Genomic DNA, 23,460 nt, shown 5'->3' on the forward strand with positions numbered 1-23,460 from the left:
AGGTTTCCTTGCAGTATTTCCAGCTTGCTTTTCATCTAACCCCTGATGTTAGCACAGTGTGAATAGAAAATTTTTATTGTTAGGGTTTGGCACCATAGTAATTCTGGAGTGGCAAGTCCTTTGTTAAGCAACGTTTGTTGAGACCCACTGGGTTTACAAAGCTAGATCAAAACTGTTTTTGTAATAATACTAAAACGTTATCTGCCTTTTCAGTGTGTTGATATTTGCACTGATAATGGAAAAACAATGATGGGTAAAAATTTTGGGTAAAACTGCCTGGCATGAATCAAAGCACTGGCACCAAACTGTACTAGTAGTCATTGTATTTGTTACTACTACACTTTGCAGTAAAGTGACAGTTTCACTTAAGAATGCCCTTGATGAAGCAGTAGGAATGATTAATTGTATTAAATCTTGTTCTGCGAGTATACACACGTCTTTATAATATTCTGGGAAGTACGTATAAAGCCCTTCTTCTGCGTACTGAAGTTTGATAGGTGTCTTGAGGAAAGCAAACGTGATTGTTTGAAAGCGGAGCTAGCTGCTGCTTCGTAAGAAATGGTTTTTACTTGAAAGAAGAGACAATCTATGATTATTAAGGCTTGGACATTTGGCAGACATTTCTTCCAGAGTAAGTGAAATGAACCTGTCACTTCAAGAAAAATAACTGACAGTATTTATGGTCGCTAATAAAATTTAAACTTTCAAGTGAAAACTAGGAACTTATATCTCCCCTGTGAGTTTGACAGTGTCCCAGTACTTATTTATGAGATCAGTAGTAATATTAATGAGTATGATTTTTTGGTGTTGTATAGTGAAATGTGTCAACATTGGTAGATCCGCACTCAAGCAATATTTTCTAAATGTCTAGTGTATAATGTTATAAAATCAAGCAGCAGTATAAATGTTATTCAGAGTACAAGGTAGAATAATGGATTTTAATGTAACATTGTACAAAAGTTTTTATGGTTTCAGATTACACATTGCAACTAAATTTTTACAAACTACCTTGAATATAAAGGAGTCCTGAGACTATAAAGTTGAGAGCTGCTGCTCTAATGGGTGGGAGTAAGAGAAGATAGATATATAAAATAATTATTTAGTAAAGCTTATGTTCTAAATAATGGATCCATGGAGAACTGAGTGACTGATTCTGTTGTGAGATGTAGAGATGAAGGTGAATGTTGGGCAGCATCAATGCACTGAAAAGATCTAGGTGGAAGGGGAGTGCATTTATGTTTACAACAGAATTTACCTATCTCAGCAGTGTGCCTAAGACTAGGCCTATACCTGAAACCAAAATTCAAACCCAACCTACTGCCATTGATTTGATTTTGACTCATAGTGTCCCTTTAGGACAGAGCAGAACTGCTCCGAGGGTCTCCAAGGCTGTAAATCTTTATGGAAGCAAACTGCCACATCTTTCTCCTGCAGAGCATCTAGTGGATTTGAATCACCAACCTTTTGGTTAGCAGCCAAGCACTTTAACCACTGTGCCATCAGGGCTCCTTATACCTGGAAAGGGATAAGAAATCTGTTTTCGTTTTCTCCCTTTTCTGTCATGTCTTTTGTCTAACTTCAGGTATGATATGGATTATGTCACCTTTACAGTATAATCTGAAAGGGACTCAGCAGACTCTTTCTTAAAGGGCTAGATAGTAAATATTTTAGGTTTTGTGAGCCATGTGGTCTCTATTGCAAATACTCAGCTCTGCTGTTGTAGCATAAAAATAGGAAATAAATGGGTCTGTGTTTCAGTAAAACTTTATTTACACATAGTTTGCCAACCCCTGGTTTAAAACATTAACTATTATTATGGCTTTATTATTGTGTGGAGATACATGTTTCAAGTTCCAAATAACTGACTCACACATGAATTATTATTATTTTTTTAAATGAATTTTAAAATGCCTCTTGCTCATTAGTTTGGGAATTGTCCGTATACAAACATTAATTTTCCATTGGCTGTAAAATATTGGTGATTATTTTTTACCAGCCCTCTAAATAATAACCTTATAGAACAGTAGATCTGGAGCGTTGGAGAAGTTGACACGTGAAGTTTTGACTGACGTGGAGTCATTCACATGTAATTTGTAATGTTGCTCATAAATATTTGTCAAGCTGAACGTGAAGATCGCTGCTGTGTAATGTGATAGCCACTAGCCACATGTGGTTATTAAGCACTTGAAATTTGGGTAGTCCAATTTGAGATGTGCTGTAAGTATGAAATACACACCAGATTTCAAGACTTAGTATGAGGGAAAAAAGTAAAATATCTCGTTAATTTTTTTTATATGGATTACATGTTAAAATTATAATACTTTTAGTATATTGGCTTAAATAAAATATGTTATTAAAATTAGTTTGATCTGTTTTTTTACTTTTTTAAGTGTAGCTGCTAGAAAATTTTAAATCGCATATATGGCTCACATATATGTTTTTGTATTATATTTCTCCGTTGCTGATATAGGTTGCTCCTTTGACTCAAACTTGGTCTTACATTTTATTTTACACTCCAGCTTGTTCTATAAATTTGTTTTCAGATCCTTACCTCTTAATGGGGTTGAGTGTATAGTCTTGATTATGATTTCACATTATTTTAAATTCTTAAATTTTACTGTGTGAGTCTACAAAGGGGAATGAATAGTAGAGCTGTACTAAAATGATAGGACTGTGGGTAATTTTTATATCAAAACATCCTTAAATTATTTTTAAAATTTAAAAGTTGTAGAGGGAGGTGTTTTGAATGTAAGCATATGATAATTTGATTTTATTTTGATTTGATTTTTGGTATGTAGCTTGTAGACCCTGGAGTTAAAGCATGGACACCCACGAAAGGAAAACAGAATGTGATCATGTTTGTTGGATTGCAAGGGAGTGGTAAAACAACAACATGTTCAAAAGTAAGTCACACTTAAGGGAAAAAAAAAAGGTCATGAAGAAGATACATTTTATAAATCAAGTTTTATGTTTAAGCCAGGCTTTATAGTGCTTTTGCTGTACAATTTTGTGTTACTTGATACAGCTATTATGTTTTTGTAATAGCTTTTTGTAGGATAAGGAGAGAAAAATCCCATAGTCTTTTGTGATTGTTTTTTTGTAAGAATGGTAGACTAGTGTATAAGTGTGCTATTTCTTTTACAAAAAAGACTGTTTCAGTTTTTTAAGGAGGTAAGTAAGTATGTATGATTTTTGGAGAAGAGAACATAGGAAGTTTATCTTACCACCTGTGGCTAAAGACCCCCTTTTCAAGTCTTCTGGCATCCCACTCAGCATAATACATATCTTCATTTTATATACCGTTATGCTAATTTTTAATCCATTATACCATCCTTTTGCCCAGAATTGAGTGCCTCAATTTTGTTACCAGATTTTTTTTGCCCACAAACCTCAACTCTGTTATAGTTAATAAAGAAGAAGGACAGGTTTGTTTCTTAGAGAGTTTTTTTGTTTGGTTTTACCTAATTAACATTAGCAGTAGTTAACATTTTTGACTGATCATTTGCTGCTTGATCATTTTACATCTTTGAATGTGGCTGTATGATAATTAGAATTTAAACTCTTTGGAAAATTTGCTGTATTCAAAAATCTTTAAAAATATTATTTTCAGGAGAATCATGAGCAGTTTTACTTTTATTCTTTCAGCAAACAAGAAGGGTAAACAGAAGATGTTATAATAATTTATATTTATTGATATAACTATATTTTAATCTTTCTTTCACAGTTAGCCTATTATTACCAGAGGAAAGGTTGGAAGACCTGTTTGATATGTGCAGACACATTCAGAGCAGGTAATACGTTGGAATTTAAAAGTTATTTTCTGTACTTTTTCTTTTCAAGTTTGAGGATTCATTAATTCTTATCTCCTAGGGGCTTTTGATCAGCTAAAACAGAACGCAACCAAGGCAAGAATTCCCTTCTATGGAAGGTAGGTGTCTGATCTTTGTTTTGATACTCATGTGCCTCATCTTGTTGATCTGACTTTCTATTTTACGCTTTCTGGCCACATTTTAGGAGCCCTGGTGGCACAGTGGTTAAGCACTCAGCTGCTAACTGAAAGGTTGGTGGTTCGAACCTACCAGCCACTCCATGGAAGAAATACGTGGCTGTCTGCTTCCGTAAAGATTACAGCCTTGGAAGCTCTATGGGGCAGTTCTACTCTATACTGTAGGGTCACTATGATTTGGAGTCAACTCAGTGGCAGTGGGTTTGGTTTTTGGGTTTGGTCACATTTTAGTATATACTTATAAGATTAAATCCTTTCTGGAACAAAGTGGTTATATGATTAATAAATCGTTATCTTTTATTACTATAACGTGACCTTCTGATCCATCCTGATCAAAGTCAACAGTGTTTAGCTCATAACTTTGCTCTACTTATCCTGTGTAGCATGCTTTCATACTTCCTTGTCTCTCAACTCCAGTTGTTTCTCTTAAGACCTATCTGACGCATTCTTCCATTAAACACATACTGATGAATTCCATATTGTTTCTAGTACATCGTTTAAAAAATTTTTGTGTTTGATCATCCAAAAATGATTATAATCTGCAGTTATTTTATCTAAGGTAGAAAATCTGATCATTGCTATCCCTCATTTGATATGTTGCTGTTGAGTTAATTAGTCTGTACATGTTTAAGTGTAATTAATAAATAAATAAATGAGTCTAGATCAAATTTAAGAGTACTAAATTTAGGAGTGAATAGCACTTTTGTTAACATTATTAATGTAAATGATTTATTATACCCTTGGGAATTAAGTTTAAAGAAGATAATTTGGAGGTAAATAAATAAATGATTTTGTTAGTCATTACCTTTTGCTTCTTGGCTGACCAAAAAAATTAATGAACTTTGTCTTAGATATATTGTTTCTTTTCTTATTTTTTTTTTCTTTTGGTCATTTTTATGAGAATTTCTAGCAGATAGATTGAAGAATAATGCTAGGAATTTTCTTTAGGATAAAACCAGTTGCTGTCCCGTTGATTCTGATTCATGGCAAGCTCATGTGTATCAGAGTAGAACTGGGCTCCATAGGGTTTTCAATAGCTGATTTTTCAGAAGTAGATCGTCAGGCCTTTCCTCTAAGGCACCTCTGGGTAGACTCCAACCTCCAGCCTTTTGGTTAGCAGCCAAGTATGTATTTGTACCACCCAGGACTACCTTTAGGATAAGAACTGCTTCTAATATGGTTTTAAAATTCAGGGGATGATGAATTTGCAAATGATATGATTTATTTGATAATTACTTGAAGTGTTGGCCAAAACCAGAGCATTAGTTTTTTAACCAGTGTTCTCAGTACCATTTATTAAATAATCTTTCCTTTGCATGTGAACTTTAAAGGCATACTATCTTTAGGGTTGCTATGAGTCGGAATTGACTCAATGGCAATTGACTCAATGGTTATTAATACTTTCTATGAAGTAAAGTATTAAGAACCATGATTACCTCTGGGAGTGAGGAAGGGAATGGGACTGGGGATGGGCTTAACCTATATCTCCAATGTTTAATTTACAAATCTGGAATATATGTTAACATACACATTTATCCTTTTGTGCAGTAGACACAGGTTTATTTGTTATTTTGTCTTTATAAAAATCATACTATTTTAATTAAACATTTTTAGAAAATGAAATCACCAACAGTCTTACTTCCCAGTTATTAGTTTTGAGCATGTCCATCTATGCTTTTTTCAATGTCTATACAAAAGGAGCTCTCATGGCACAGTGGTTAAGAGTTCTGGTGCTAACTAAAAGGTCAGCAATTCTGATCCACCAACTGCTCCTTGGAAACCCTATCCTGCAGCTCTACTCTGTCCTGTAGGGTCACTATGAGTTAGAATCAACTTGAGGGCAATGGGTTTTTATACAAATAAGTAGTCACATAGATGCATGCATAGGAATATATTATTTTAAAATAAAATGGGATCTTAAAATGTTTTATACCTTGATTACTTGGTAGTGGTTGTATGGATTGTGTTAATTTGTCAAAACTCATCAAAATGAACACTTAAAATGGTGCGTTTTATAATATGTATAGGACAGAGTAGAACTGCCCCATAGAGCTTCCAGGGAGCGCCTGGTGGATTTCAACTGCTGACCCTTTGGTTAGCAGCCGTAGCACTTAACCACTACGCCACCAGGGTTTCCATACCACTTTAGGGTTGATAAAAAAAAATGGGATATTAATAATTCTGAAACAGACAGTATACTGTTTTAAGGTAATTCTTTTTTATGGCATGATTGTATTTCATGGTATGTATGTATGTCATTAATCTCCTTATGAACATCTCTGACCATAAGTCTTTGCAAGTTTGTTTTATTATAATTGTGTATTTTATTTTTAAATATCTAGTAATGCTAATCTGTATCTTCTTTTTCAATATTTTCTCAGTTATTCTCACCTGCTTTTTTTTCTGGATAGATTTTAGAATTCTTTATCAAGTTCCGAAATGAAAAAGCTTCCTAAGATTTTGATCTGAATTTACATTTAAGCCAATTAATTTGGGGGGAATTAACATCTCTACTGTATTTGTATAGTTCCATTTAGGAACCTGCTTTGTCTTTTTTGTATAAAAACTTTATGTCCTTAAATATAGTTATTTTCGTCATTTAAGTCTCACACATATTAAGTTTATTCTACCTGATGTTTTTTGTTGTTGTTGATTTTGGGGAAAAACATTTTTTTCATTTGACAATGCTGATCGGTATAAAAAGATGTCACTAGCCAAAAGGAATGAAAATTAAAATGTGACCTCATTTCTTGAGTCTCAAGTTGATGCTAATGTTTTTGTCGGGGATTATGAAAATGTAGTGAAATAGGAATGAGATTAAACTTTGATGGAGGACATTTCTTTTTTAAAGCCAAAAGTTTTAATGGTCATACCATTTGGTCCAAATTCAACTTGCAGGAATTGGTCATAGCAGAGTTTCAAAGAAACATACAGCAATTACGTACTATTCATAGTGGCTGTATTTTTAATACCAAGAAATGGAGAAAACCTTAAATGTCTAACGGTAGGGCATTTATTTAACAAATGAAACCATAGCCATGTGATGAAATACTATGTAAGTCATGTTTTACAAGAATATTTAATAGCTTTATAAAATGCTCACAAAGGGGTGTTAAATGGAAAAGCAGATATAAAACGCTACGCAATATCAGTTCAATTGTTAAAGAAGATGAAAACAGTTGAGGGAAACAGGACTCATTCAGAAACGACATATGGCAAAATCATAAAGGGTTTTGTAATTGGATAATTGTATACTAGTTCATGCTATTCTAGAAGTACCTTGCTATATTTAATAGTTTTTAGATTATTCTTCTAAATCAAAATTGTGGTCATTTACATTTTTCAGAATAGTTTAAAGCTAGACTAAAGATTTTCAAATTAATAGAATTATCCCTGTTAAATAGCTATACAGAAATGGACCCTGTTATCATTGCCTCTGAAGGAGTGGAGAAGTTCAAAAATGAAAATTTTGAAATTATTATTGTTGATACAAGTGGCCGTCATAAACAAGAAGACTCTTTGTTTGAAGAAATGCTTCAAGTTGCTAATGCTATAGTAAGTGGTTTTCAATGTAACGCTGTTATAAGACTTTAACTATAAACCCTAACTGAGTTTATGATCAATATAAATTATTCTTTGCCTTGAAGGCAAATTCCAAGTAATTTGTTTCTGTTTTGCGCACCTGTATCTGTGTGACAGGGGCTTAATCGTCTCATCTTACTTAGCCTCCATTAGAAAGGAAATTTTCACGATTATCAAAAAATTCCTTTCACATTTAATTAGTATTGGAATGTATAAGTAAAAAAAAAAAAAAAAGCAAAAAATTAAGGGCCAACCTTCAATGTCTGTCTGATTTCCATTCTGTAAATAATTTAACTTCATTGCAAATATTTACTTTAGATGAGTTATGAAAGTTTTCTAAAGCGTAACATTTAAAATTATTAATCATTATTTAGTGTCTCTTCTTTAAAATCATAAGGAAATAACTTGGGGAGAAGAAGCAGTTTATAAATATGTTTATAAATATCAACAACCCAATGGCAAAACATGCATTCCTAGTACGTTTGATTGTTGTGCCATTGGGGTGTTGGGCAGTAATCTTTTGGTTACTGGTTAATACTAATAAGTTTCTTTTTAACTGTGTCATTATTTGACCTAGCTGGACAGGTCTAAGAGAAATTGCCTCACCTTTATTTCATTCAGTTTGGTTTCAGGGCATGCTCTTCTACTTTTTATTTTTCTCTGTTTCACTTTTACTATTCCCTTTGCCTATAGGGCCATTCCTGCAGATCTTTGTACAGCTGTTTCCTCTTTATTCAGGTCTCAGCTCAAATGTTACCTTCACAGATGCTTTCCCTGACCACCTTACCTAAAGAAACCTCTCACACCTCAAAACTGATAGTCTGTGTCCCATTTTAATTGTTGTGTATCTGAAATGTTTATTTACCTCTTTATAACCTGTCTCCTGTGACTAGAATGTAAATTTCATGAAAGCAAGGCTTTTCTTACTTCTGTGTCCCCAGGATCTAGATGATGCCTAATACATAGAGCTCCCTCAACAAATATTGATTGAATATTTGTAGTAAATATTGTTCTACAGATTCTAATGGTGAGTTTTATTTAAGATCGGTAAAAATATGTTTTCTATTTAAACTTTCTAGCAACCTGATAATATTGTTTATGTGATGGATGCCTCCATTGGGCAAGCTTGTGAAGCCCAGGCCAAGGCTTTTAAAGATAAAGTAGATGTAGCTTCAGTAATAGTGACAAAACTTGATGGCCATGCAAAAGGAGGTGGTGCACTCAGTGCGTAAGTATTGTTAATGTGGTCATCCTATGTCTTGGGGCTGTAGTGTACGTGTGTATGTGTGTGTATTTATGGCTTTCTTATTGCTCATTTAAAATACATTCCAATAATCAAACTAATATGGTTTATAAAAGTTTAAATGGAAACAATTTTGGAGTCTCTCTGATATAGTTCTGTTTTAACTAGTGAAAAGAAACTTGAGCTGTGTACCTTTGTCTAATTAGCTTCAAATATCTGGAAATTTGTTTTTTTGAGGTTACTTTGTGTTTCTTTTTCTTTGCAGAGTTGCTGCCACAAAAAGTCCAATTATTTTCATTGGTACAGGGGAACATATAGATGACTTTGAACCTTTCAAAACCCAGCCTTTCATCAGCAAACTTCTTGGTAAGTACAGTGGTGTGGATATAGAAATATCTCCCAGAAATAGTACAGATCTGTATGACAGATTAGGATTCTAATCTTGTCTTCTCACTGACTAGGAAAATAATTTTCTTCTTTGACTTATTTTCCTCATCTATAAGATAGAGTTTATGGTTTTTTTCCTGTGGTTAGAGTGGTAAGAAGAAAATACTAGATGGAAAGTTCTTTCGAAAAGTTTTAGAGCATAATACAAAAACACACGGTGGTAGTAGTAGCAGTAAAACGTGGGTAAGTCTCAAGGTGGTTTAGTTAGAGAGCAGGAATTTGGAGTTAAACCCTGGACTGGAATCCCTGCTTTGTCATCTCTTTACTGTCCCTTAACTTCTGTGGCTTCAGTTTTCTCTTTTGTAAAATGTAGTAACAATACCTGACCTGCATACTTCACGGAGTTATATATGTGAATGTGTTTGATATCATGTAAAGCAGGATATTCAATTAGTTATTAATTTTTCTTTTTTTATACTTTACAGGTATGGGTGACATTGAAGGACTGATAGATAAAGTCAACGAGTTAAAGTTGGATGACAATGAAGCACTTATAGAGAAGTTGAAACATGGTACATGAGTGGCAAGAAAGCATTTGATTTCAGATGTTTTTCTTTGAATACTTTTTTATAAAACTGCTTTTTATTTGAAATGATATCTGTTATTAAAGTCAGTTCTTCAGATGTTTATTATTTTACATGATTTATGTGTGACTCATTTTAAATTACAGATTAATGAGCAGTTACAGAATTGAGTATTTTTGTTTTATTTTCTCTCATAATTAGATTGCCTTCAAGTTAAAATTGAGGCTTTCATTTGGTTCCTTTTGAAGTAAAATAAGTTAAAGATGAGTTAGAACATACTGTTGTAATCTGCTTACGTATAAACTAAATGTATAATATAAAACATATAAAAAGATATTTTAAAAGGATAAGATTAAACACACACACATGCACACACGTCCTTAACTCTACATTGAAAACCACTCCTGTAGAAAAGTGTATCACTGTGTAAGGGTGTAAGCTCTTAAATATAACATAACCTGGATTTGTATCTCTGTTGTGTTTTCTAGCTGTGCAACTTTTTCAGTCATATCATCTTTACTTTCCTTATCTGTACAATGTAGATAATACTGACTACCTCCTAGGGTTGTGAAGATTAAATTAGTTGATGCATGTAAAATGTCCAGCAGGCCATAAATACTCAACATAGATTATTGACCATTCCAGTTCTTCTCAAAATGATCTTTTTCCTTAATTTCCATGGCTGCATACTCTTCTCCCTTTTTGCTGTTTCTCACTCATCAGGTACCTATGCCTTTACCTCTTAAAAGTTGTTGTTTTCAGGGGTCACCTTAGGCTGTCTTCTTTGTCTGGAGCTTCAGTCTCATATCTAGATGTTTACTAGACCATTCTTCTTGGATGTCCATTGTTACTGCTAGTTGCCATCGAGTCGGTTTTGACTCAGGGTGATTTTATGAATAACAAAATGAAACATGGCCGGCCGTATGCTTTCTTCATGATCATTGGTATGTTTGGGTCCATTGTTGAAGCTATTGTGTCAACCTTCCTCACTGCGGATCTCCCTCGTTTTCGTTGACTCTCTGTGAAACATGATGTTGTCTTCTAGTGATTGATGTTCCCTGATGATGTGTCTAAAGTAAGTGAGCAGAAGTCGTGCCAACCTCTCTTGTAAGGAACATTCTGGTTGTATTTCTTCTAAGACTGATTTGTTTGTTTTTTCGGCAGTCTACGGCATATTCAGTATCCTTTGCCATGACCACAACTCAAATGCATCAGTTCTTTTTCTGTCTTCCTTTTTAATTGTCTAGCTTTTGCATGCATATGAGACAGTTGAAAATACGGTGGGTTGGGTCAGATGCACCTTAGTCATCAAAGTGACATCTTTGCTTTTTAAAACTTTAAAGAGGTCTTTTGCAGCATACTTGCACCAATCACATATACCATTTGATTTCTTGACTGCTCTTCCATGGACTTTGTTGATCCAAGTAGAATGAAATTGTTGACAGCTTCAGTTTTTTTTTCTCTATCATGATGTTTATTCGTTCACTTGGGAGGATTTTTGTTTTCTTCACAGTGTATTCCAGAGACACTTCAAATTCAGCATATCCTTATCGTCTATCCCAACCTTTTATTCCACAATTACCATCAGAGAATGTTAACATCATCCATCTTACTGTTAGAGTCAGAAATTTCGGTATCGTCATTGACTCATCTCTTCCTCGGTCTGCCCACCCCTTCATCAGTCAGTAAGTCTTAGTGATTCTACCTCCTAAATATACCCAGTCTATCTTCTTTTTTTCAGTTCCCCTGCAACTCTGCTAGTTCCGGTCATCGTGATCATCTTCTGCCTAGATTCTTATTGTAAGTCTTCACAAATCTTCCAGCTTTCTGAACTCTTCCCCTTTGATCTGTTTTTTATATTGCAGCCAGAATGAACTTTCATAAATGCAAATCTGATCTCATTACTGCCCTTTTTAAAAATCTTCAGTGGCTTCCCATTACCCTTAGGGTAAAGTTCAAATGCTTTAAAATGACTCCATCATCTAGCCAACATCTTCAACTATTTTTTTTCCCTTGGTACCATTGTTAGCATTCCATCCTCCAGCTGTACTGAGCTTCTTTCAGCTTCTCAAATGTATAGTGCTCTCTCTTACTCTGGGCCTTTATGTTTGCTAGGCCCTCTCTTTTTCCTGCCTCTACCCTCCTCTTTTCTTTTCCTCCAGCCAAACTGGCTAACCTCCTACTCATACTTCAGGCCTGTCCTTAAATGTTCTTCTTCAGGGACATTTCCCCTGATCCCTAGTCTGAATTAGAACCCTCTGCTGTATGTTTCCATTGCACCCTATTAATTGGCACATTATTCATCACATTAACTTGATGATTAGCTTGAAGGTGAAGGTGGAGTTGATAGCTGCGTTCTTTGTCTTTTATGTTCACGGTACCTAGCATGGTGTCTGTCACAGAGTGGGCTTTTAGTAAGTATTTGTTGGATGAATGAATCTATTCTTCATTGCCTGGTTCTTTCTTCCTGCCTTCCTTGATCTTGAGTAACCCTACCACTGCCTCTACTACCACTATGGGCTTTACCATTTTCTTGGTTCCCATTATTTGACAGTGTTAGCTGCCTTTTCCATCTTGAAACTCTTCACTTGTGTTCCATAATGGGATTTCCTGTATAATTATAGCATTAATTATCACCTTTATATAAATGGCCAAATAATGTGTTTTGGCCTTAGCTCTCTCTCCCACTGTTTTCTAGCTGCCTGCTTTAACATTTCTTTTAAAATGTAGTACTGCCACTTCACATTTAGAATGCTTAAAACCAGATACCTTTTCTGTTTTTTGAAGGTAAGTAGAAAATACTCTCTCTAATTTGCCTTGATTTTTTTTTTCCCCCCCTCAATTGAAGTTGATTTACGTATAATGAATGCTCAGATTCTAAGGATACTGTCTCAGTGGTACCATAACAGACATACCGCAAGTGAGAGTGGCTGTAAAGAACAGAAATTTATTTTCTCACAGTTCTGGAGGATAAAAGTCCAGATCAGGGCCTGGCTATGTCGGTTCCTTCTGTGAGCCTTTCAGTTTCTGATGTCTGCTGGCAATCCTTGGTGTTCCTTGGTGTTTGTTTTCCTCCTGTGTGTGTCTGTGTCTATTCTACTTTTCATAACTCAGGAGTAATTAGGTTTAGCATCTACCCTGCCGTGGTATGCCTTCATTAACATACCAAGCATGATGTCCTTCTCCAGGGACTAGTCCCTCCTGATAACGTGTCCAAAGTAGGTGAAACCAAGTCTCACCATCCTCGCTTCTAAGGAGAATTCTGGCTGTATTTCTTCCAAGACAGATTTGTTCATTCTTCTAGCAGTTCATGGTATATTCGGTATTCTTTGCCAACACCATAATTCAAAGACATCAATTCTTTGGTCTTCCTTAGTCATTGTTCATCTTTCTCATGCATATGATATGACTGAAAACACCATGGCTTGGGTCAGGTACACCTCAGTCCTCAAAGTGACATCTTTGCTTTTTAACACTTCAAAGAGGTCTCTGCAGCAGATTTTCCTGGTGCCATATATTATTTGATTTCTTGACTGCTGATTCCATGAGCATTGATTGTGGAATACTGCAGTATGGACTTTTTGTTTTACACCTAGTTTCTTTGATTCAGCACAGTTTTTTAACCCATAATGTGCAGCCATCACCATCATTTAATTCTGTTTTTTTTTCATCACCTCAACCAGAAACTCTGTACCCATCAAGCAATAATTCCTCATTTCCTTCTACCCCCAGTCTCTGCTAACCACTAACCTACTGTATGTCTCTATGCATTTACCTATTCTAGATATCAACATCTTTTTATATTCATCCATGAAGTTGTATGCATCTAGTTTGTTCTTTTTATTGCTGAGTAGTGTTCTATCCATAGTTTATCCATTTTCCTATTCATGGGTATCTAAGCTAAGAAACTACAAATAATTTTCTGAAGTGGTTTTACCATTTTGCATCTTCACCAGCAGTATATGAGAGTTCCATTTGTTCCACATCCTCTTTAACTTTTGGTGTTGTCAAGCTTTTAATTTTAGCCATTCTAGTGATTATAGTTTGTCTTGTTTTCAGATTTCTTGTATAATTATATATGCCCATCTTCTCTGACAGAGTATAAGCTTCTCTAGGACGGGATCTGTATTTCTGTATATTCTCTGGAGTATTCATCTTTGACATTGTACGTAGTAATTGCTCAGTGAATATTTATTTATTTGGATATTTTATAAGTGTCTTTCATAGTGAATCTATGATTAAGGAAAAGGTTAGTTTTATTCAATGGAAATATGTATTCTCTAATATGTTGGAATCATTTGTATTGTATTTCAGGTCAGTTTACGTTACGAGATATGTATGAACAATTTCAAAACATCATGAAAATGGGCCCTTTCAGTCAGATCTTGGTTAGTCATCATAAAAAATTTTTATCTTCTTTTGTTTTTGTTGTTCACTAAAATGTCTAAGAAAAGATGCGTTATTTTTGATATTTGGTTAAAAATAAGTATTTTAAGACTTAATGTTAAAATTCAAGCCAATAGTTAAATGTAGACGTTCTGAACAATCTTAAACTATTACTGATTTTATGTTTAAACATGTTTGTTTTAGGGGATGATCCCTGGTTTTGGAACAGATTTTATGAGTAAAGGAAATGAACAGGAATCAATGGCAAGGCTAAAGAAACTAATGACAATAATGGATAGTATGAATGATCAAGGTAAGATGGCAGATTACTTGACTTGGAAGGTGATATTCTGAACATGACCAAGTTGAGAGTTTCACTGTATTCTTGTGGACAAGATGGGGGACGTATTGGGCTGAAAGATTATTGTTAGACTTACAGCAGCTTGAAAGCGCTTATTCAAAGCACTGTAATTATTGGGTTGAATTCATTGTTGAGAGAAATGTTTAGTATAGTGCTTTTCCAGATGAATTCCATGGAAAGAACACTAGCTCTCTACGCTGCCAATAGCAGTAACTTCAAAACAGGGAGGGGACTTTTTAGTCAAGTAAATTTTGGGAATGCTGGGTGAAACAAAGTTAATTGAATTTATTTATTGTAAGCCTTCTCAGAGCTTTAATATGCTATCACACATTGGGAATCTGTAAGAGCGGGTTAGTTTAAGCAATGTTTACGAACTTCTTTTGCCGTGAAACCCTCAAGGTTTCAGTCTTCTCAGAAGTATACTGCTTTATCTCTGTAATCCTGTGTTATCACTGCCTCGTATACTTCCAGGTCTTTTACGTGGTCCTCAGCCCATTAGCATTTCTAATCCCATGACCCCTTTGTTTTTCCCAGTTTTTTAGTACCCTTTTTCATTTTAGCCAGCAAACATGCTGAATCTTTATCACCCTGTTTTAGGCCTTCTGTTCTACTATAGGGTCGCTATGAGTTGGAATCGAATCGACAGCAGTGGCTTTTTTGTTTTTTTTATTCTACTATGTGCCCAGCTTGAACTCTGACCTCATTTACAAAGAAAATACAGGCTTTTGACTAATTGACCTACAAACACTGTGACAACTACAAACCATTCTTACCTTCTTCATGCTGCTTTAAGGACCTCTCTCCTTCGGTGATATCCTTTCCTATATCTTCAGTTTCTTATCTAGTGATTTTTTTTTCCCCCTATTGGAATATGAACTTCTTAAACTCACATTTTCTTGGCCTCACCTCTCCCTCTAGCTTTTTACTCTCTTTTCCATCAAGTTTCTTAAAAGAACAATTTGTGTATTTCTCAAACCCTGAAATATGACTCTGTTCCTGTCATTGCTCTGAAGTAGATCATACAAAGGTCTCCAATAATCTCCTACTGGTCTACTCTAGTGGGTACTTTTCGGTCCTTGTCTTGACCTCTACAATATTAGATGTTATTAATCACTTTTTCCTCCCTGGTTTCTATTACACTAGTCTCTCTGCTTTTACCCTTATCTTTCTAGTTACCCTTCAGTCTCTTACTGGTCTCTTCTTCAGCCCACCCCTAAGGTGAATATATGCTCCAGGGTTAAAGAACCTCAGCCAGTTTTTCTTATCGTTATGCTCATTTTCTTTGAATGATTCATCCACATCTATGCTTCATCTACTACGAGATTGTTTATTTTTTTGTATTCTCTCCTTGTTTTCTGAGCTCCAGCACTTCATAGTAACCTGAATAAGACTGAGTTTTTCTCTTCTCTGTATCTTTAGCACTGCAAAAATTTCAGCATGTAACATTTAATTGTGGCAGGCATGTCTAGAGTATTACCCTGTGCCAGGTGCCGTCCTAAGCACATTTAATCCTTAAACAACTCTTAAGGGCTATCTATAAAACCCATTGCAATTGAGTCGATTCCGACCCATAGAGACCCTATAGGACAGAAGTAGAACTGCCCCATAGTGTTTCCAAGGCTGTAAATCTTTTACTACCACGTCTTTCTTCTGTAGAGTGGATGGTGGTTTTAAACTGCCGACCTTTCGGTTAGCAGCCGAGCGTTTAACCACTGCCCTTAATGGTTAGTGCATTTTTATTTGCTTTTTACAGATTAGGAAACTGAAGTACAAGAAACTGAGTAATTTGCCCAACCTCTAGAAAGTGGAGAAGCTGAGCTTCAAACCCAGGCAGGTTGGCTCAAGAGTCCACACTTGATCACTATGCTATACCACCTCTCTAGGTGCCGACTAAGTGCTGGACATTTACGTGTTTGAAAGTTTTCCAAAACGCATCAGATCCAAAATGTAGCACTTCTCCCTTGGTGAGTGATACTACCATTTAGCTGCCAAGTCACTCAGTTATAAACTGGAGCCAATTTAGATTTATAATACCCTTGCTGATTTTGTTGAGTAGTTCCATTTATTACTGAGATAGGACTATTGAAATACCTAACCATATTTGAGGATTTGTGTGTATCTCCTTTCAGTTGTATCAGTTTTTGCTTCATGTATTTTGAAGCTCTTTTATTGGGTACACATTTAGGATTGTTATGTCCTTTTTGTGTATTGACCCTTTTATCATTTTGTAATGTCCCTCTTTGTTCTTAGTGTTCTTTGTCTGATATTAATACAGCCACTCCAGCTTTCTGCTAAGTAGTGTTTATAGGGAATATCTTTTTCTGTCTTGCTTTTAATCTGCCTATATCGTTTTATTTAATGTGAATTTCTTGTTGACAGTGTGTAGTTTTGGATTTTTTTTTAAACCATTCTGACAGTATCTGTCTCTTAATCAGTATACTATTGATATGTTCTGCCATTTTATTATTTTCCGCCTGTTCCCTCTGATTTTTTTCTGTTTCCCATGTTCTGCTTTCCTGTGAGTTACTAGAACACTAGTATTCTATTCCATTTTAATCTATAGGGTTTTTTAGTATATCTGTTTGAATGGTGTTTAGTGGTTGCTCTAGGGATTATAATATACATAATACTTAATTTATAAAAGCCTGCTAGTGTGAATATTTTACGACTTCAAATGGAATGTAAAAACCTTTCAGTTACTTTAGATTTAATGTGTTCTACTTCCAAAATATTTCTTATATCTGCTCTGTTTTCTAGGTCTCTGCATACCTTGTGTTAGTTCAGCATTTCTTGCCTGGATTACTATAGCAGCCTCCTAACATTTTCTTTTCTCTTTTGTTACCTCTCTCTTCAATCTGTCTTCCTCGCTGCCATCTAATGGTCTTTCCAAGATAACAATTCTGGGGTTAAAATCTTTCAGTGGCTCTTTATTGTCTTCATGATGAATTCCAAACTTCTAGGCCTAGCATATGATAAGAGTCAGAATCGACTCGACGGCACTGGGTTTTTTGGGTTTGGGTAGGCGTAGCATATAAATCCTCTTATAGTCTTGTCCTTACCTTCCTTTGCAGTTTCTTTGCAGCTCTTATCCAGGCCCTGTTCCTTCATTTCTTCTGAGAAGCCATGTTTTACTTCCTAGAATGTGTCTTTTCTCTTTTTAATTTATACTTGTCCTCTAGGACTTCTTAGCTCAAGGGAAGCTACTGGCATAGAGCCTTTCCTGTTTTACTTTCTTGCTTAAAGTCTGCTTTTGCTGTTTCCTTAACTCTGTCATATTGCATATCATGATGTGCTGTTACTAGTTTATCTGTTTTCTTCCACTTGATTTGAGCTCTTGGAAAGAGCATGATACATGTTTTCTAATGAAGATGTGGTGTAAAAGCTGCATTTATGAAGTGGATTTAGAGGCTTTAACTGACTATAAGTTTATTATGAGATATTTGCTCTTAACCTTTCATTGTGTTGGTAATCAGGCTTCACCTGGATTTCAGTTCACTTCTGCACAATATCTTTAGAGGGGTACAGGCAAATTAGAAGATGTATTTAGGAAATCAGGATGGCAAATGGGGTTCTAAACCATGTTACAAGAAGAACAGACCAGAGTTGGATATCTGTCACCTAGAGAAAATTCACAGGAAGCATGATAGCTGTCAGGTATTTGAAAGCCTTATTCTTTGTACCTGGCAAGGGATACCTACAACGGGAAGAAGTGCCAAGTAATCAGATTTTGATTTAATATATGAAAAGATTTCCCATAATTACTGCCATACCAGAATGGCATGGACTGCTTTATTAGATCATTGGTCATCTTTCCTGGGGGTGTTAACACTTTTTGGGGGGATATTGTAAAGAGAGAATACAGAGGTAATGAAATTTTTACTAAAGTCCGACTCATTTTTGGTATTGTATGCGATTAAAGCCAGAAGAAATATGGTTCATATTTTAAATTAGCACAATCTTTATATGTTATTAGAAAGGATTAAATATTACTAGGAGTAATTACTTGACTATAGGAAATACATCAGTTTTTCTGTTCATTATAGATTGAGCCTACCCCCTACTGTTTGCTTATATAGTGTAAATCTATGTTTAAAAGGTAACTAGCGTTTGCTTATATAGCCTAAATTTATGATTTAAAAGGTAACTGGTCATTTAGGATAGAACTAAAGAGAACACTTCTGTCCTCTCTTGAAATATACCATAGCTCTGGTGGCTGCAGGGTGGCTGGATATAAGATCTGGAAAAGGGCTCACATAAGGTTTCAGAGGTTCCCAGAATGTTTTATTTTACTTGAATTGTGGGGTGATACATGCATGTTGTTTTTATTGTTATGAATATTATGAAATTTCTTTTGAGAATATTCCCTAATTTTTAAAAATTAGAATCAAACATGGCAAATGATAACATTTGTTAAATCTGAGTGGTGGTTTGAGCATTTATTGTATCATGTCTGTTTTTCTCTATGTTCAAGATACTTCATAATATAAAGAGAAGAGAAAAATCTCTTTAAAAAACGTATCAGCTAATCTCTGTAAAGTTGTGTATTGCCCATTTGTATGTAACTGCTTCGATGATAATTGTTGAGTATTTTATGTAAGTGAAAATAATTGACCCTTGCCTATAGAACTCGACAGTACGGATGGTGCCAAGGTTTTTAGTAAGCAACCAGGAAGAATCCAAAGAGTAGCAAGAGGATCAGGTGTGTCAACGAGAGATGTTCAAGAACTTTTGACACAATACACTAAATTTGCACAGATGGTAAAAAAGATGGGTGGTATCAAAGGACTTTTCAAAGGTAAGGAAAATAACGAACTCCTCATTAGATACCAGATTGAAAGGAAATAAAGAATCTAAAAATTAAAGCCAGAGAATACATACTGTCAATATTGCAAAATTCACTGCTATATTTTATGTTATAGTCAAGTACTTTCAGGATTTAAAATGTGATCTGTGATTTGTCTGTTTTCAGACTCAAAGTCTGGTGTGCATTAATACTTAAAAAAAAAAACAACTGAGGAACTTAATGACTATCTTTATGAACGTTTAATATATATTTAGAAAATACAAGAAAGTATAAGAAAAAAATTAAAAGCACCCATAACCTTTACTTATCAGAGAATCCCATGGGTTCTGTTGCAAAAAAGTTTGCCATAACTACAAAGTCTCACCATCCTTGCTTCTAAGGAGCATCTGGTGTACTTCTAAGACAAATTTCTTCCTTCTTCCGGCACTCTATGGTATATTCAACCTTCTTTGACAACAGCATAATTCAAAGTCATCAATTCTTCAGTCTTCCTTATTCATTGTCCAGCTTTTGCACACATTTGAGGCTATTGAAAATGCCATGGCTTGGGTCAGGTGTACCTTAGTCCTCAAAGTGATACCATTGCTTTTTAACACTTTAAAGAGGTCTTTTGCAGCAGATTTGTCCAGTGCAATATGCTCTTTGATATCTCGACTGCAGCTTCCATGGGTGTTGATTGTGGATCCAAGTGAAATGAAATCCTGGACAACTTCAATATTTTCTCCATTTATCATGATGTTGCTTACTGGTCCAGTCATGAGGATATTTGTTTAACTTAAAGCCTCTTTATTAGTCAGGCTGATTCCAGTTTAGGGCCATTATCATCTAATAATGCATATTTTTATTTTAGATTCTTGTGCATCTATTTTTCTGCATATTTTTATATCCTTTAGGATGAATTCCTACCAGATATGGCCATTTTTAAGGCTCTTACTACGTATTTCTAGGCTATCCTGTAGATACGTTGATGATAATGCATCGAGATTGTCAGTTTCTGTGCAGTCTTCCCTAGGGCCAGGGATTTTATCTGTTTCGATCAGAAACATAGTAGGTGCTGATTAAATTTTGTAGTAATTTAATATCATTTCCAATTTAATGGTCAAATGTCTTTTCAACATGTCTTTTTCATATTACTAAAGTGTTACCTTTCTTCATGCATTTACTGGTTCGAATTTCTTTCGTGAATCCCCGCTTCCTGTTTCCTGTTCATTTGTTCTGTTTTTTTTCCCTTATGGCTTTGTAGTAACTCTTTAAAATCCTTGGTTTCTGTCTGCAAAGTTTTTTTCTCAGTTTTATATTACCTTTATTTTTGTTCATATTTTTAATGAACAGAAGTTTCCATTTTTTTAATATAATCAAGCCTATCTGTCTTTTCTGTTATGGCTTTTTTAAAGCTCATAAAGTCTCCCCCATGCTGATACTGCAATACCAAAAAACCAAACCCATTGCCATCGAGTCAATTTCGACTGATAGCAACCCTATAGGACAAAGTAGAGTTGCCCATAGGGTTTCCAAGGAGCGGCTGGTGGATTCAGACTGCCGGCCTTTTGGTTTGCAGCTGTAGCTCTTAACCACTGCGCTACCAGGGTGCCAATGCCACAGTAGTCACCTATGTTTTCTTCTGCTGTTTTTTGGGTTTACTTTTTTTTTTCTGGAATTAATTTGCTGTGTATGTGTAAGGTAAGGTGATAACTTTGTTTTTCTAAGGAGCTAATCAGCTGTCCAGTCTTCTTTTAATTTTCCATAATGTAAACAAGTACTAAAGTCAGTTATTTTTTAAAGTTTTAAGTACACCCCAAAGATGAATGATATTTCTTTCTAAAAAGGATGAGTATTTACAGATTTTTCTGTTATTGCCTTTTGTCTTTGATACTTTATTTTTACGTCCCTTGCTTGCTGTGTCCTACTTTTCTCTTCTGTGACAAGGGACAAAGTTATGCAGACAAACATGTTTAAAATTGGTTAACTCCCAACATTATGTGCTATTGCAGGTGTGACTAGTAAATGTTACGTCAGTTTAACTTATGACTCTGACTATTCTCAGTAGAACTACTGCAGGTCATCAGGCAGATCTTACCTAAGAATTGACTGCTCAGTAAGGGCACAGCCAAGATGAAATGGGCAACGGATACGGCACACATTGTTTTCACAGCACACTGCTAATATTTGTTAGAAATTTTAAGTCCTCAAAAACAAACTCTACGACAAATCACCAGTCAACATGGAATTCAGATTTTCCTCAGACTTCACAGATTGTCATTTTGACATAAAAACATCTATTTCATTTATAATTCATAGTTTGTAATTCATATAATTTATTCAAGGTAGCCAGTTTTGATCAGAGACAAGGGACAGCTTTTTTATTTTCATTAAATGCTCCTGAGAAGTGCCATAGTTAATGTTCCTTTGAAATAATTTTGCTGAGACAGCTCTCATTACCCCTTGTTGCCTTAATGATCACTTTTGCATCCTTTCTCTTATGAGCATAGCTATTCTCTAAAGGATTCTTTTATCTGTTCTGCCCCAGAGTGCATCTTTCATTGGCTTCCCTTTTTTACTGGAGAGTTTTGACTGTGTGGAAATTCATTGACAAATGAGGATGTATTTTTTTCTTCTTTCTGCTCTCTGAAGCTTTTTGTTACCTTTTAATAAGTTCTTAGATATAGAAATCTTCGGGTTCTCTTAGACTCATTCTTTCATGTTCATTTACCAGCAATCCAATATCTTTCTTGATTAATCGATGTCAGTAAACTTAGCTCTTTGTTTAGCATTCTCTCATGTCACTGTTAAATAATTGTTGTTGTATCTTAACATTAATAACCACTGGAAACAGTTTTGCTTATACTACCTCATTCACAGGTATAAGTAAAAATATTAACAAAGATCTTAGCCCCTAAGTCCCTTAGTTGTTTAAGAATAGAATTTCACTTGTTTGTCCTCCAAAATATGTATACAATTGAGGTAAAGATTAGAATATGTAGAAATAGAAATAGTTATATTAGAGTGGTAGGATTATAGTTGACTTTTTTTCTTCGTACTATGAAGTTCATCAAACTTTCTTTGATACCCGATTATATTACATTTTATAGTGACTCAAATATTTTTTTCCTCTTTCAGGTGGTGACATGTCTAAGAACGTGAGCCAGTCTCAGATGGCAAAATTGAATCAACAAATGGCCAAAATGATGGATCCAAGAGTTCTTCATCATATGGGTAAATACATAGTTGTTGCCATTTGCTGATGTTGTTGTCGTTACGTGCCGTGGAGTTGCTTCTGCTTTATAGCCACCGCATGTACAACAGAACAAACCACTGCCCGATCCTGTGCCATTCTCACAATTGTTGTTATGCTTGAGCCCATTGTTGTAGGCATTGTGTCAGTCCATCTTGTTGAGGATCTTCCTCTTTTTCACTGACCCTCTACTTTATCAAGTTGCTAAGATACAGTTTAATGTATAGTAAGGGTTGAGTTTTAATGACAGGCCTTCTGTTGTAATATAAAAATCTGTTTAAAAGGTATGTGACTTAGAGAAATGGCCACCTGAATCGTAAGTTGAATGGTTGTCATATCCCTGTATGAGCTTAGGTTTTAGTCATTCCTGTATTGCCACTTTGTGATTTTTGAGCAAATGACTTAAACTTCTTTTGCTAATTTTAGTGACCTTTTGCCCTATTTTGAAACCTAGATATTTTCGATGAGGAGGGTTTGATATTATACAGTGAAACGTGTGAGAGTCAGAACATAGTGGAACTGCCTTGTTTTTCTGGGTCTGGCAAGTTTTCCACCTTTGACAGGGTGCAGTCTTACCATTTTTCTCTTGAACTGTATTAGTGGACAATATTTGAGTTTTGCTTCTCTGACAGCTTTCTGCCTTACACAGGTTCCAGCTTTCACAGGCTTTACTGTGTAAGGATTTTGAATCCTAGCTCTACTTTTGTTATTTAACTTTTGAAAAGTTCCTGTGACTTTCTGAACCTCACTTTCCCTTCTGTAAAATTACAAGCAATATCTTAAGAAATTGTGACAATTAAATGAGCTAATGTATATGAAAGCATTTAGTACAGCTCTGAGGAGCTCTGGTGGTGCAGTAGTTAAGTGCTCAGCTG

The 23,460-nt window shown here is 35.1% G+C and overlaps 1 protein-coding gene across 2 annotated transcripts in view; it reads left to right on the top strand.

Annotated features, from left to right (window-relative positions):
• The window catches only part of LOC100667206 (signal recognition particle subunit SRP54), a 91,844-nt gene that overhangs the window by 25,062 nt on the left and 43,322 nt on the right, over positions 1 to 23,460 (top strand). For both annotated transcript variants that reach the window (XM_064292396.1, XM_003408833.3), the window contains exons 5-15: positions 2,799 to 2,903; positions 3,725 to 3,791; positions 3,871 to 3,928; positions 7,411 to 7,561; positions 8,668 to 8,816; positions 9,097 to 9,197; positions 9,704 to 9,790; positions 14,117 to 14,190; positions 14,393 to 14,501; positions 19,174 to 19,344; positions 22,471 to 22,566. In XM_064292396.1, the coding sequence (XP_064148466.1) occupies positions 2,799 to 2,903; positions 3,725 to 3,791; positions 3,871 to 3,928; positions 7,411 to 7,561; positions 8,668 to 8,816; positions 9,097 to 9,197; positions 9,704 to 9,790; positions 14,117 to 14,190; positions 14,393 to 14,501; positions 19,174 to 19,344; positions 22,471 to 22,566 (1,168 nt within the window). The remainder of the gene's footprint in view (positions 1 to 2,798; positions 2,904 to 3,724; positions 3,792 to 3,870; positions 3,929 to 7,410; positions 7,562 to 8,667; positions 8,817 to 9,096; positions 9,198 to 9,703; positions 9,791 to 14,116; positions 14,191 to 14,392; positions 14,502 to 19,173; positions 19,345 to 22,470; positions 22,567 to 23,460) is intronic.

The sequence above is a fragment of the Loxodonta africana genome, chromosome 10 (assembly GCF_030014295.1).
Source record: "Loxodonta africana isolate mLoxAfr1 chromosome 10, mLoxAfr1.hap2, whole genome shotgun sequence".
Classification (NCBI taxonomy): Eukaryota; Metazoa; Chordata; class Mammalia; order Proboscidea; family Elephantidae; genus Loxodonta; species Loxodonta africana.